Source organism: Heloderma suspectum, chromosome 11, assembly GCF_057233095.1.
Source record: "Heloderma suspectum isolate Gila_16-S chromosome 11, 16-S_ref, whole genome shotgun sequence".
In the NCBI taxonomy this organism is placed as follows: Eukaryota; Metazoa; Chordata; class Lepidosauria; order Squamata; family Helodermatidae; genus Heloderma; species Heloderma suspectum.
This window is the reverse complement of record NC_139468.1, coordinates 2,341,829-2,356,369: the sequence shown is the minus strand read 5'-3', so window position 1 is coordinate 2,356,369 and position 14,541 is coordinate 2,341,829. Positions and strand designations below refer to the sequence as shown.

At 56.6% G+C, this 14,541-nt stretch overlaps 1 protein-coding gene and 1 pseudogene across 1 annotated transcript; both read right to left on the bottom strand.

Annotated features, from left to right (window-relative positions):
* Positions 1-2,751: 2,751 nt before the first annotated feature.
* On the bottom strand, positions 2,752-3,734 carry LOC146336890 (uncharacterized; annotated as a pseudogene).
* Positions 3,735-11,480: 7,746 nt separating this feature from the next.
* On the bottom strand, positions 11,481-14,294 carry LOC146336889 (uncharacterized). The gene is made up of 2 exons (XM_084817595.1): positions 12,788-14,294; positions 11,481-12,672 (listed from the first exon to the last, which is right to left on the bottom strand). The coding sequence occupies exon 1, from the start codon at positions 14,292-14,294 to the stop codon at positions 13,107-13,109; it is 1,188 nt and encodes a 395-aa protein (XP_084673721.1). The 3' UTR covers positions 11,481-12,672; positions 12,788-13,106.
* Between the last annotated feature and the right edge of the window lie 247 nt (positions 14,295-14,541).

Below are 14,541 nucleotides of genomic sequence, written 5' to 3'. Positions count from 1 at the left end.
CGAAAATGGGTTCAAATTTAAGTTCTGTATGCAAGGTTTGGCCAGATATAGACACAGCTCCTTCTCCAGAGCAGGATTCTGCAAAGCATCTATATTTTACTTTGAAGCGTTAACAAAAATGGCTGCCTTTATTTGGGCTTGCTAACCTGTTTCCAAGTTCCACAGAGCTGCCCCTGAGTGAGGAAAATGTTGGTGCCTTTCACACCCTCTCGGGAAGAGTGCAGTGCCATTCGAAAGCTTGCTGTGCTTCCATGCTAGCGCAAAGGCATCCCATCCCACTGGGCCTATTTGATGCCTACAGCCTTGGCCTCCTTCCCTAGCCTTGTGTGCTCCAGAGAGTGACTGGCACAAGAGCCTCTACTGAAACCATGAGGAAGTGGGACTGCCATGAGCCAGCTCCTTCCCATGCATAGATCTCTCCGCCATGATTCTGCATCATCCATTGCTCTTTTTAAAGCCCTCCAAGGGAGCGACCAGGGCCGCCAGCCTTGCACTGTGTGCTGGTGAATTGCCATGACTTGATGACGCGCCGCGTGACAAAGCGCTTCCTATTGTTGGTCTTCAACGAGTCCACTTTGCCGAGAAATGGCTGTGAAAGAGCCACAGAAGAGAGAGGGTGGGGAGATGGGGAGAGATATAAAGGGATCCCAGCTTGTCCCTGAATGGGAAAGCAGAGAAGCAGATTGCAGAGAGGAAATGGCACCACCTGCTCCCCGGCCATGCTTGGCTGATAAAATGGTGCGAACACCGTCACAAGCGAGCTCCGGGGCCTGCAGGCCTCTGCACCGCAGTTCCATTCCTTGTTTCCTCACTAGTCCTGGCAAAGAAACCCCATCTCGCCTTTCAAATATGCCCTCGTAAAGAGGCAGGAAGCGCATGCCGAGAGCCTGGCTCCAGTCCCTTTTCCATGCGCAATTCAGGAAGCTGGTTCTGCTTCCACACCGCCTTCTCTGCCCCCATAAATTCTGCAGGACTCTTCAAAACGTCCCTCCTCTTTCGCAAGAGGGTGCCTCTTCTCGTCTCCAAACACCCCGGACCATCTGCCCAACAGAGTACTTCCAAGAAGTCACAGACAGAGCAACCAAACGGAAAGCGAAGAGCTCTTTGGAAGGGAGCAGGGACGCTCTTCTTGCCCTCCCGGGTGGAAGCCGCACACACCCTGTGACGGGCGAGGCCTGCGCGACAGACAGCTCTGCAGCCATGCATGGCAGCCTGTTCCTGCAGCGCCAGGAAAACGGCTGAAGCAGGTTGATCAAGCCCGAGTGGGCCACCATCCTGGCCTGGCACCAGCACGTTGCCCCCTCAGGCACCCAGGGCCTCAGCGCTCCAGCAGGGCTCACTGCTGAGTGGATGCCTGCCTGGACACCCCCCCCCCCATGCTGGCTAGCTGGGTCAGGAAGGTGCTGTTTTCATTCCGAACCAATCATAGGAACATGGGAAGCTCCTTTATTCTGAGTCAGCCCTGTGGTCCATCTTGCCCAGTATCGTTGGCACTGATGGGCAGCAGCGACTCTCCAGGGTTTCAGGCAGGAGTTTTTCCAGCCCTCCCTAGAGACTCTGGGGGCCGAACCTAGGCCCTTCTGCGTGCAAGGCAGACTGCAGTCCTCTTGCCCACTGGGAACCACCAAAGCCAGAGCGTGACCTCAGCGGACACTCTGAAGCAAGGCAGCTCTGCCGCCCCCGCCTTGGCCTGGCGCGTCCCCAGTTAGGCAGGCCTGCCTGATGGAGGTACCTCTTCACATGCATGAATATGAGGGAGGGGTATGGTTCTCAGAGGTGTTATTTGCAAGTCCTCCTTTCCTCACAAGTGGAGCACCTGAGCTGTGCCTCCAGTTTCAGGGGTGACCCCAAAGTAACCTGGATGGGTGGCTTCAGGGCTTCGACCCAATGTCCCCCTGCCCAAGAAATCTACTCCCAAGGGAGCCTTTCATGTGTAGTACTGGCAGCCCCCAATCTCCAGTTTTCTCCTTCTCTGGCCAAATGAAACCTACCCAAATTGTTTTCCATCGCTTCCCTGACGGTTCACCTCACAAGCGTGCCTCCCGATGATCCCCATTTTCTGGCATCAAGTAAATCTGAAGTTTTTCTGCCTCATAGTTCTAGAAGCTCAGCTCATCCAATGAAGCTGAACAGTGGGAGCTTGAGGACTGATGAAAGGGCGTCCTTCTTCTTCACAGAGCGCAGAGTCAAACCGGGATTTGCTACCATGAGATGTGGTGATGGATGCCAACCTGGATGGTTTTAAAAGGGGATTAGACAAATTCATGGAGGAGGGGGAGGACACGGCTATCGATGGCTACTGGCAGGATGGGTGCATACTTCCTCCCGTATTGGAGGTAGTACCCCTCTCAGTACCTGTTGCTGGGCAGGAGGGGGCGGTTGCACTGGTGTCCTGCCTGTGGGCTTCTCAGAGGCATCTGGCTGGCCACTGTGGGAACAGAATGCTGAACTAGATAGGCTAAGATAGGCCTTTGTCAAAAGCCTTGTTGAAGTCCAAGTAAACAATGTCTACTGGATCACCCCTGTCCACATGTTTATTGCATTCTCAAAGAACTCTAACATGTAGTGAGAAGGACTCACCTATGCCAAAGCCATGTTGATTCCTTTTCAGCAGGACATATCCTTCTATATACAGGGTGTTTCAAAATGATGGATCCAGTCTCAAAGCAGTATATTTCACGATGGCAACATACTACAATTACACCAAAAGTTACAAATGGTTTAATGAGTTATCAAGTTTTACTAACCATTTTATAAATGCTCCATGTGCCCTCCACCTGCTGTACGGACAATATCAAGACGATAGTTGAATTCGCCCCAATCGCCTCTCAAAGTGTCTTCTTCCACTGCCATGATTCTGTTTTTGAGGTCATCCAGATTAGTTACTAATGGTGGCACAAAAACACATTCTTTGACATATCCCCACAAGAAAAAGTCGCAGGGTGTCATGTCTGGAGATCTTGGGGGCCAAGAGTGTAGCGCCAAGTCTTGGGGTCCCGTACGGCCCATCCCTTGAGGCAGCGTGTCATTTAGAAAACGTCGAACCGGCAGGTGCCAATGTGGCGGTGCTCTGTCTTGCTGAGAAATGATCGGAATCTTCACTAAGTTGTGGAAAGAGCCAGTTCTGCAGCATTTTGAGATATGTTTGCCTCATAACTGTGTTTCCCTCGAAAAAGAAAGGGCCATAAATCTTTTTTTGAAAAATGGCACAAAACACGTTCACTTTCAGGGAATTACACACATTCTCTATTATTTTGTGTGGATTCCGTAATCCCCATATGCGCACATTGTGACAGTTAACTCTATGGCTTAGATGAAACATTGCTTCATCACTAAAAATCAAACGCTTTCTACACGTTTTCTTTCGTCACCTGCATGAAGAGCCTGTACCAATTGCAACCAGTATGGCCTCATGATTAAACGTCACCTTAGCACACGCCAGTCGTATGAGAGTGCGCAAGTTCTCGGCTGGCACGACGAGTGGGCTTGCACGGGCTACGCTGAAAACTCTCTTGAATTCTTCTCACGTTTTCCTCTGAAGTGCAGGGTCGCCCTGTGCTCTTCCCCTTACATAAACAGCCTGTTTCCTCAAATTGTCGGTACCAATGACGAATGCTCTTTAGCATTGGCGGATCAGTGCCAAAACGCTGTTGAAATGCACGCTGCACCACAATTGCGGATTCAGTCTTGCTGAACTGCAGAACGCAAAACACCTTGTGTTGCGGGGTTGCCATCTTGTGAATGACTGAGGCTAGGGGCCGTTTGTGCGCTGAGAGAGGCATCTAGCGGTAATCATTTGAAACTCTATGCCCCACCCTTTCAAGTGGTAAGAGTTTCATTCATGGGTGGTTCGTGGTTGCAGAGATAAAGCTATTTCGAATCGGGGCCATCTTTTTGAAACACCCTGTACTTGACATGCTATCTTTAATAATGTTTTCCACCAACCGACTTGGGGCAGATGTTAAGCAGACTGGCCTGTAATTTCCTGCATTCCCCCAGAATCCCTTAAAAAAAATTTTTACATTGGCCACTCTCCAGTCCCCTGGTACAGAGGCCAACCCCAGGAATGTGTTCCATGTTGTTGTTAGGATAGCAGCAGTTTTACATTTGAATTCTTTAAGAACGCTTGGATGGATACCATCTGGACCTAGTGATTTCTTAGCTTTCAATTTGTCAATATTATCTAGGACGTCTTCTCTGGTCACCACTGCTCTCCTCAGTTCCTCAGACTCCCTTCCGGCTCAAGCATGTCTTCAGCAGCGAAGACAGACACGGAGGATTCATCTGGCTTCTCTGCAACCTCCTTATCCTCCTCCCGCACTCCTTTCCCTCCCTTGTCACGCAGCAGCTCTCTGTGCATGGAACCGTCAGCGGAAGTTTCAACCTTCGACCCAAGTTTGGCTTCCAGGGCCTCAGGGCCACATTGCCCCTTCTCGCCAGTGCCAACGTGCGCCACGACTGCGCCGCCGCCGCATCCCCCAGCGCTTCCTGACACCGACGCTCCGGCAGATGCCCTGTCACGCTCTGGTGGGGTCGCGCAGTGCCTGGCCACCGATCCCAAGGCAGCCGCCCCGGCCCGGCTGGCGGCGAGAGGCGGCCAGCGGCCCCGAGAGCCTTCTTGGGCCCGTCGCGGGCGCCGCTCCTTGGCTGCCTCCCTCCGGCCCGGCCCGCCCGGCCCGGCAGAGGAAGGGCGGAACAGCGAATCCGGCGCGGGGCGGCTCGCCCCGCAGGCTCCGGGGAGTGCTGCTGCTGCTGCTGCTCCGCGCCGCTCCCTCCCTCCCGCGCGCGGCGGCGGCGGCAGCCACCGCGGGCGGGCCGGAGCCCGCGAGCACCGCCCGCCCTCGCGCCCTCAGCCCCCGCGCGCTGGCCCGGGCAGCCCGCCGAGCCGAAGCGGACGCCGCCGGCGCTCCGAGGGCTCGCGGAGACGCCCGGGCCCCGCGCGGCGCGCCCGCCCGGCCCGGGGATTGCTTCGCAGGCGCCGGGCCCGCTGGGCGGGGGCGGGGGCGGGGGCGGGGGGGCCGTCTCTCCTCTGCCCTGGCGGCGGCGGGCAGCCCGCGACGGCCGCGACGCTTCCCGCCCCGGGGCAGCCGCTCCGGCGCGGCGCGGCTCGCGCCCAGGTCCGGGCTCCGGCGCCCGGTTTTGCCTCCCGGCGCGCTCAGCCGCTCCCAAGGGGCGGAGAGGCCCCGGACGGTGGCGGACCGCGGCTAGCCCGGCGCAAGGCCGCCCTCGCCTGCCTGCCGAAGGCCGCGGACCCGCCCTCGCCCGGCGCGCTTCAGGCAGCTGCGGGCGGCGCAGGAGGGGCGGCCCGGCCCGCGGACTGCGCCGCCCACCGTCCCCGGCCAGCCCTCGTTCCCCGCCTCTGGCCGTGCTGGCCGGGAACGGCGGGTGGTGCAGGCCCGGCTGGCCAAAGCGGCCGGCCGCGCCTTCTGCGAGGGCGCTGGCGTGGCGGCCCCTGGGCCTCGGCACCAGGGCCCTCCGAAGCGAGGGCTCCAGCTCCGTGGCTCGCGCCCCCCGCCCCTCCTGCCCGCCGGGGCGAAGCACTGCCCAGGCCGCCTGGCCCGCCGCGCCTTCCGCGCCCTTCGGACCCCTCTTGCCAAACCCCTTTCCTACCACATTTGCCCCGACCCGCCTGACGGCAAGCCACGCGTGCCAGGGCAGCACACGGCTTTCATCACCTGCATTTATGTGACGGAGAAACATCTGGAAACCATCCAGGGTGGAAGAAGTTTTATCCCCTGTCCAGGCCTGGAATCCAATTTCACAACTGTCTGATGAGAGTGACGTGCGAGGAAACAGGCCCGGCCCGGCCCCGCTCGCCATCAAGCGCACGCTCGAGATCCGTAAAACTTGAGAGGCCTCCGTTCGCTGACGTGCCCTCTCGGGCTGCCCTTTGAGACATCTGTCACTCATGTCCTCTACTGCGGGGAAACGAGCAAGCAAACCACCGGCCCTTTTCTCAGGGAGGCGGCACCACGGCGTTCGTGCTGTGGCGATGCCGCTCTTCAGAACGTGCGCCTCCCTCCCCGTACAGCTTTTGATGGTGCCTGGAAGCACCCGCCAGCCCACATCCTTCGTTGTGGCATTCAAGAACGTAAGAGCCCCACTGGATCCCACCAAAGGCCTGTCGAGCCCCGCAGTAGCCAGCGCACAGCGCCATGAGAACCTCCTGCAGGGCGCGGGGGCAGCAGCTTTCTGCTGCGGCTGTTCCCGGTGACGGGCGTTCAGAAGGATGTGGCCACTGGTCCTCCGGGACACCGGATACCACCATCAGGACTAGCCGTTCTAACGCCGTCCATGTTGGTGGCCATCACTACATTTTGCGGCAGCAAGTTCCCAGACTCCTTTGCTCCACGTTTGCACCCTGCCTGCTTCTGAGAGGCCTGTCGTTTTACACGGAGCAGGGGCAAATCTTCACCTCTTTCCTACTTAGGAGGGCAGGCTCAATTTCTGGGGCCCAAACCTGGGTATTGAAACCCGAGGAAGCTAACAGTGTTTTTAAAATTGCTTTAAAAAGTCTTTTATCAGCAAAAGTGATAAAGACATTTTTGGCAGTGCAACTCCTCCCTGGCCGTTCCTTTCTGCCCCGAAGAGCGACGTGTGAGAGACGTGGAGGAATGTGGCAACTCATTTGTTGTGCTCCTATGAAATGACCGCTGATTGCCCAGGCTGCGGGGTGCGGGCGACAGTGCCGGATCTCTCTCCTTTGGGTTGGGAAAGCTTCTCCAGCCCCCCGCCCTCCCTGGACAGCCCACCTGGGCCATGTGTGCTCCTTTCCCTGGGGCGCTCCTGCTGAAGGGGTGAACAAGCCCCCAGGGGCAGCATCCGTCTTTGTGCCTACATTTTACTCTGCAAAGTTCTCCCAGACCTTGGCAGCATCATTCCCTGTAAGAGCAGACTCGGGTCACTGAGCCCTTGACAGGATTGGAGCCCAGCCAGGACCAGAGAAACAAGCAGGAGGGATCAGCGTGCTCTGATGACCCTGAGATGGGCAGAAGGACAAAACATTAAAGAAACACACGAAAGAGGCTAACGCCCCGCCCTGCCCCCACCAGCAGCCCAGTGCGGACTTGGCATGCTCAGTGGCCTCCAGGGACCACAGAGTGCCGTGTGTCTGTTGGAAATAAAGGCCTGAAAATGGGTGAGGGAGTCAACTGGTCTGCTTGAGCCTGTTCCAGCCCCTCGTGGCTGGAGGGGGGCCTGTCTGGCTGGAACCCTGAACAGGAGCCACCTGTTAGAGGTGAGGATATACTGCAACATTTTGTTGCAGGTCTCATGGATAATATTACCTTTGTTATTCCTATTCCTATTGCATTTATCATTTATTTCTTACATGTCTATACTGCCCAACCGCCAAAGCTCTCTCTCATGAGACTCGAGAATGATCTCCCTCGGGGTCTGCTCCCACAGGGCAGTGCAACGTTGCATTGATCAGCCTTCCTCAACTTGGTGGCCTCCAGATATGTTGGACTGCAACTCCCATCATTCCCAGCTAGCATGGCCAATGGCAATGCAAAGAGCTGCAGTCTGGCACACCTGGAGGGCACCACATTGGGGAAGATGAAAGGAGGGACCTGCTTGTCTCAGAAGCGATGGATGGCGGCTGGATTGCCCGCCTCCCCCAGGGATCCTTCTCTGCCTGCTGCCGCCTCGCTTTTGCCTGCAGTCGCTGGTCCTCCAGCAACGTGACTGCACGTCCACAGGCACCCCAGCAGCCACTGCAGTGTGCAGAATGCCAGGCTGCACGTCGCACAGGGCCCTGGTGTTCAGTTGTTCGTGCGTGGGCCTTAAGAAGCGCGTGTGCTGCAGGCAAGATGCACCGTCTTCTAGAGGCCTCGGACAGGGAGAGGAACCCAGAAGGAGGACAGGGCTCGCCATTCCCACTGGCAGAACATTAGGAAGGCGGCTCCCAAAGAGCAAGGTGGGGGCTGCGGTGTGCCACAAGGGCCCCGAAGACAGGAGCAGCTGGAGTGCTGGGTGCTGTCCTTCTTCCTCGCAGGGCCTAGGGAACGAGCAGATTCGGAGCCCAAGTCCCTGGTCTCCCACAGGGGGTCCTTCCAGAGCAGCCTTCTCCAACCTGGCGCCCTCTAGATCTGTTGGACTACAGATCCCATCATCCCCACCAGTATGGCCATCCTGGCTGGGGGTATTGGGAACTGTGGTCCAATACACATCTGGAGGCTGCCAGGTTGGGGAAGGCTGCTCCAGACGGTCGCCTTGCCATCTCCAGGTGGCCCTGGATGCCCCTCCAAAGCGGCTTGCTGTTGCCAATTTGGTCCGGGGCACCAGCCGTGGCGGCCATGTTTGGCGCCTCCTGGGCAACCGCGTGCCTCCCTCCGGGTTCCTGTGGCAAAATGGAGCCCTCCAGAGACCCGAAGGGCGAGTCGGCCACTTTCACACGGCAGGGACGGATGCCTCACACCTTGCTGCAATCCTCTGAGGGCTGCCCACGCTGGAAGATAACAGCTCCTCCAGAGTACAGTCAAGGCCATTTGCTGTCTTAACTAGGTGCAAATGTTGTGAAGGGTCACCCAGACGGGAAGAAGGCGCCGTTCACAGCTTTCCTTCTCTGCCTGCCTGCCCTGAAAAGTGGAGGCAGAGTTCAAAGGAATCCCGCCCGAAGTGCGTTTATTTGTGCTAAAAGAGGCACCAGGTATCAATCCCTCCTGGGGCAGCAGGGGCTTTGGTGTTAGCAGGGCTGCTTGCCTGCAGCCTGGGCGTTGGGCTTGGCACCCCTCCAGGCCGGCCTCCAGGTGCTCAGCAGCGTCAGTGTGTCCAGATGTCCAAAGCACGGCAGGGCCAAGATCCATTTGACCCCAGTGATCCCAGCTGGCTTTATGGAACTAACATAAGACAGCAGTGCAATCTGAGGCATGACTACTCAGAATTAAGTGCCACTGAGTTCAGTGAGACTTACTCCCAGATAAGCGGGTCTAGGATTGCAGCCAGAGGCCCACTGACCTCAACCACTATCGACGCGTGGCTGAATGTCTTCCTATGAACTGTTTTTGATTCCCATCTTCCACGGTTCAACCCCATTGTTGAAAAGAGGTTCTGGAATGAAAGTCCTGCTGGGATGTCTCAGACAATGAATGAGGCTTTGCACCCCCAGGCTACAAAAGAAAAAAAAATCCCAGGGAAAAGGCTTTGCTTGCCAAAACAGTGTCACAGATGGGAATGGAGTTATGCTTACCATGAAATAGTCTTCCAGGTAAATTAAGCAGAATAGTTGGACTTTGGCCCTAGGATGCAATCCTATACACACTTATCTGAGAATAAGTCCTATTGAACTCAATGGGGGTTACTCCTGGGGAGACAGATATAGAATTGCACTGTGAGTCTTTGCATCCACATCTGTAGCACATAATTGAAATGGATGATTTTTGAGTACATGATGAACGTCCATTTTTGAGAACTGGCACTTTCTAGGAACATCTGCTGATGTTTGGTGTGAGGCAGCTTCTTGGTTACCGTGGATTCTAGTGTCATCTTTTAGTATCATTAATATCACTCACATTTTTTTTCTATTTCATTTATTTACTTATCCTTCCTTTCTATAAAATAAGGTGATAGAGCGCCTCTCTTGGTATGAACTACCCTGACACTGTGCTCCTCATCTGAGACCCTCCTCTGAGGGAGGTTTGGAAGATGACAAGGGAGAGGGCCTTCGCGGTGATGGCCCGATTGTGGAAAGCTCTCCCCAGCGAGGCCCACCTGGTGCCAACATTATCATCTTTTCAGTGCCAGGTTAAGGCTTTCCTCAACTCCCAGACATTTGACAGCATATGATAAGGTTTTTAATGGGTCCTGAGATTTACTGTTGATTGTTTGAAATTATATTTTTGGATGTTGGTTTTATAGTATGTTTGTTGTTGTTCAGTCGTTCCATCATGTCCGACTCTTCGAGACCCCATGGACCATAGCACGCCAGGCCTTCCTGTCCTGCGCTCTCTCCCAGAGTACGCTCAAGTCCATATTCATTGCATCGGTGATGCTATCTAGCCATCTCATCCTCTGCCGTCCCCTTCTCCTTCTGCCTTCAATCTTGCCCAGCATCAGGGTCTTTTCCAGGGAGTTTTCTCTTCGCATTAGGTGGCCAAAGTATTTGAGCTACAGCTTCAGTATCTGTCCTTCCAAGGAGCAGTCAGGGCTGATTTCCTTTAGGATGGACTGATTGGACCTCCTTGCAGTCCAGGGGACTCGTAAGAGTCTTCTCCAGCACCACCGTTCGAAAGCATCAGTTCTTCGGTGCTCAGCCTTCCTTATAGTCCAGCACTCACAGCCATATGTTGCTACTGGGAAAACCATAGCTTTGATATATTTTGTCCGTACGGTATATTTCTAGGGTTTTAGTCTTTGTAAATTGCCCATGATATCCCTCCGAGATGTCTGTCTGGGATGGGACTTGGAAACACTGTATTATGGTGGCTGTGGTCCTTCTGGGGGGGCCCATCTCAGAAGGTGATGCTGGGGGATTCCTGTTCAATGCCATGTCCATTGGGCTGTGGGGTCCCTCAGGGCTCCATCTTATCCCCATAACATATACATGAAACCACTGGGAGAGATTGACCTGAGGTTTGGGGTTCAGTGCCACCAGTAAGCTGATGACACCCAACTCTCTCTCTCTCCTTTGCATCCAAATCCAAGGAAGCTGTTCTGCTTCTAAATTGGTGCCTGATGCTGGTAATGGCCTGGATGAGGGCAAACAAATTGAAGCTTAATCCAGACAAGACAGAGGCGTTCCTGGTCAGTCGAAAGGCCGATCAGGGGAAAAGGATTCAATCTGTGCCGGTTGGGGCTAGGCTCCCCCCAAGACTCAGGCTCACAGTTTGGGTGCACTCTTGGCCTCGGCCCTGAACCCGGATGCCCAGGTCTCAGTGGTGGCCAGGAGTACATTTGCGCAGCTAAGGCTGGTGCGCCAATTGCGCCTGTGCCTAGAGACGTCTGATCTGGCCACGGTCACATATGCTTTAGTTGCATCCCGTTTGGACTACTGTAATGTGCTCTGCATGGGGCTACCTTCGAAAACACTTCAGAAACTTCAGCTGGGCCAGAATGCCGCGGCCAGACTGTCGACCAGGACCAGTCACAGCTCCCTTGTCACAGCAGCTTCACTGGCTCCCGGTCTGTGTCCGGGCAGAATTCAAAGTGCTGGCTATGACCAAGCCGTATACGGCTTGGGACCAGGCTACCTGAAAGAATGCCTTCTCCCACAGGAGCCTGCCTAGGTCTAAGATCTTTGGGGGAGGCCCTCCTTTCGAGACCACCACCACCTGCAGAGGTGCATTTGGTGGCATCACAAAAGAGGGCCTTCTTGGTGGCTGCTCCTTGGCTGTGGAACTCCCTGCTGAGGAAGGCTAGGTTGGCTCCCTCTTTGCCCTCCTTTTGCCGGCAGCACAGACACTTCTGTTCAAGCAGGCCTTTGGCATGTTAGCAAGTCTGTTGAGGTGGATGCTGTTTTTATTTTGTTATGGTTATGTTTTGAATTGTGTTTTAATGCATTTGTTTTATTATTGTTTTAATCAAGTTTTATTTATGGTTGTAAGTTGCCTTGAGTGCTATTTTTCTTGGTAGAAAGGCATGGTACAGATCAAATACATACATTAAATAAATACACTTCCAAGAAAGCCTTTAATTAACATTAAAATGGGTTCCTTAAAAGGGAAAAAATGTGGGATATAAATGTAATAAATTAAATAAAAAACACTGGAAAAAGACTTTTGCTAAATGGAGGTTGTGACTAGATATTGCAGAATGATTGTGGCCATGGGGAAAGGCATGTGTACTTAATATTCAGCTATATTAAGTGCCTTGTGGAAATCTCCATTTTAATTCCACTTCGAGCTGATTGTGGAAAAACAGTGTCTCAGCAGCACTAAAGGGACCCACTATGGAAGCAACCTAAGTCAGTAAAAGTGTGTGTGTTTTTAATCTGGATGTTGAACATTTGAAATACAGACACAGGTACTAGATTTTTTAGTATACGTCCCTCGGCACAAAGCACACTTTACTGCCATAGCTTCGTAACCTGGATTTGTAGCCTGGGCCTGTTGGGGACAGGATCGTCTTGAGAGAATGACATCAGGATGCCACCCCCACCATCCCGGTGCTTTTGTTCCAGGCGTACCGCTTTCAGTCAGCATCGCCAGTGCAGATGCGTGTTTGGTTTGAAGCAGGATTGGAGCTCTAGGCTTTCTTGCACAGCTGGCCCCTGCCACGAAGCCCTGATGGCTGGGGTTCCTTCTGCGCAAGTTGAGCCAAAGCCTGTTTATTCTGGGAAACAGGACAGTGAGAGGAAGCGGCTGCTGGCATCGGAGTTTGTGGCAGTACCCTTCACACTCCCCCCCCCATTGCCCCCACAGCCATGGCTTTTGTGGTGAAGTGATGAATGATTCTTTGCCCCTCCTGGGTTAGAGGGCAACAAACTTCAAATAACTACAACATCCGATAACAACGTTTTTTTCTTCCATCATTTACAATCAAAACACCAAGAACACGGCCCCTGGACCCCTCATCCTTCTTGTTCAATTGTAAATCCTGGCGAAATGGCTTGCAGGTGTCGGGATTAGAAAATATTCATTGAGAAGCGAAACATCAGAGCAGCTGGATTCCTCATTTGAGAGCTGGCCTTGCTGCTTTGTTTAGAGACTGTTGACGGTACAACTGCAAATATTCCTTTGGGTAGAGACAGAGTTAAACAACAAGAGAGATGAGTAACCAAACAGCTGGCGAGTCATTGTCATCCTCCTCATCCACACACACACACACACACAGCCCCAGTTTAGCGTACCTGCCGTCCTTGATTTATGGGCATTCCCGACTATTGCTGCATGTGACGTCCATGCTGCGTTTTCCCAGCACATTCTGCCATTGGAGTCTGGAGGAGCAATAGAGCGATCCGGCACCGGAAAGGGGGGACTCGGTAGGCTCCGAGGCTGCCAAGTGGCTGTTCTTTGGAATTTGGGCCAAGCAAGCAGGGCTGTGGCTTCGCTGCCTCTTCCATATGCAAGCTACTGAGTGCCGTTCAGACTCCCATCTTCGCTGATGGCAGCTAAGCACTCGCGCGCACATCACGGCCTAGGCAGAGGCGGCCTCAGCAGTTCCTTGAGTCACCCTTCAGTGCGGATCCGTTGGGGCTTGTAAGCTGCGCCAGGGGCAACAGAAGAGACGCGGGGCGAGGAGGGGCGGCCCTGGCGGTGTTTGGGGCAGGCGCCGCCACGCACGTGCGTGCTGCCAAGGGAAGGGGCCCTGCGCTTGGGTTGAGGGACACACGGGGCGGGCGGGCTGGCAGTGTTTCGGGGGGGCTCGCCCCCCTCGTCCCCATGGAGCACCCGTAACGCTAGCCCAACCTGTCCCCGGAGCTTCGGTGGCGGAGCCCCCGCTTTGCGTACGGGAGGTCCCCAGGTCGACCTCCGGCGGCACCTCCAGGCAGGGCTGGGGCAGAATCCTGCCTGAGGCCCCGGAGAGCCGCTGCTGCCCGTCAGTGGCGACGACAGCGGGCCAGGTGGAGCGGGGCCTGGCGCGCCCGAGGCGGCTCCCGGGGCCCCGGAGGGCGTCATCCGCCCTGATCCCGGCCCTGCGACATCGGCGGCCCGGCTGCCTGCCACGCCAGGGCGGCGCTCCTGCCGCGAGGCAGCCCTGTCCCGCGCTCGCGGGGCGAGGCCAGAGGGCCGAGCCCCGCCAGCAGCCCCTCGCTCTGCGGCCCTCGCGTGGCGCCTCTCCGCCCGCGCGAGAGGCCGCGTTCTCCCTTGGCGGGCCGGCGCCCGCTCGCGCCGCCAGGCAGCCTGGCCGCTGCCGCGCCAGAGCGCCGGGCGCCTTTGGCCTGCCGGAGGCCGGCGCGGCGCGGCGGCCGCCCTCCCTCCGCCGGCAGAGCGGGCGGGCCGCCCCGGCCCTTCGCCCAGCCTGCGGCAGCCGCGCCCGCAGCGCAGGGCTGCTCTGGCCGGAGAGGAGCGGAGAGGCGGGGCGGCAGCGGGCGGGCCCGCGGAGCCAGGAGGGCGCCGGCCGAGCGCGCCGCGCGCTCCGGCGCCGCCATCTTCGTGGCGCGCGGCGTCCGGCCGGTGCAAGCGAGGGCCCGTGGCTCCGCCGCTTCCACGCCAGCCCGGAGATCTGCGACCCGAGCCCCACCTTCGGGCGCGTCCGCGGAGCTCGCGGTCGGGGGGCCGGCCCGGCCGCCCCTCCCCGCCGCCGCCCACTCGGGCCTGTCGCGGGCGCACGTGGGCACCCCGGGCAGGCCTCTGAGCTCCGCGCCCTCCTGGGACGCTTCCCCGAGGGCCGAGAGGAGCTGCCTGGGGGCTCATCGCGAAATGTAGCAGCCAGGCGGGCGTCGGTGCCCGCAGCGGAAAGCCCACCCCCCCCACTGTTTTCCAGAGGGCACAACCCAGAGCGAAATGCTCTTGCTCGAGCCGCCTCGAAACAAAGGGGAGACGCGCAAGCCCGCTGCTGCGCGGCTGCATCTCTCCCCCCTCATTGCCATGGGGCTTGTGCAGGAGCACTTCCCCCGGGCTGCGCCTTGCGGCCCCACTCGCGTTGCCCGCTTCTCCGGAA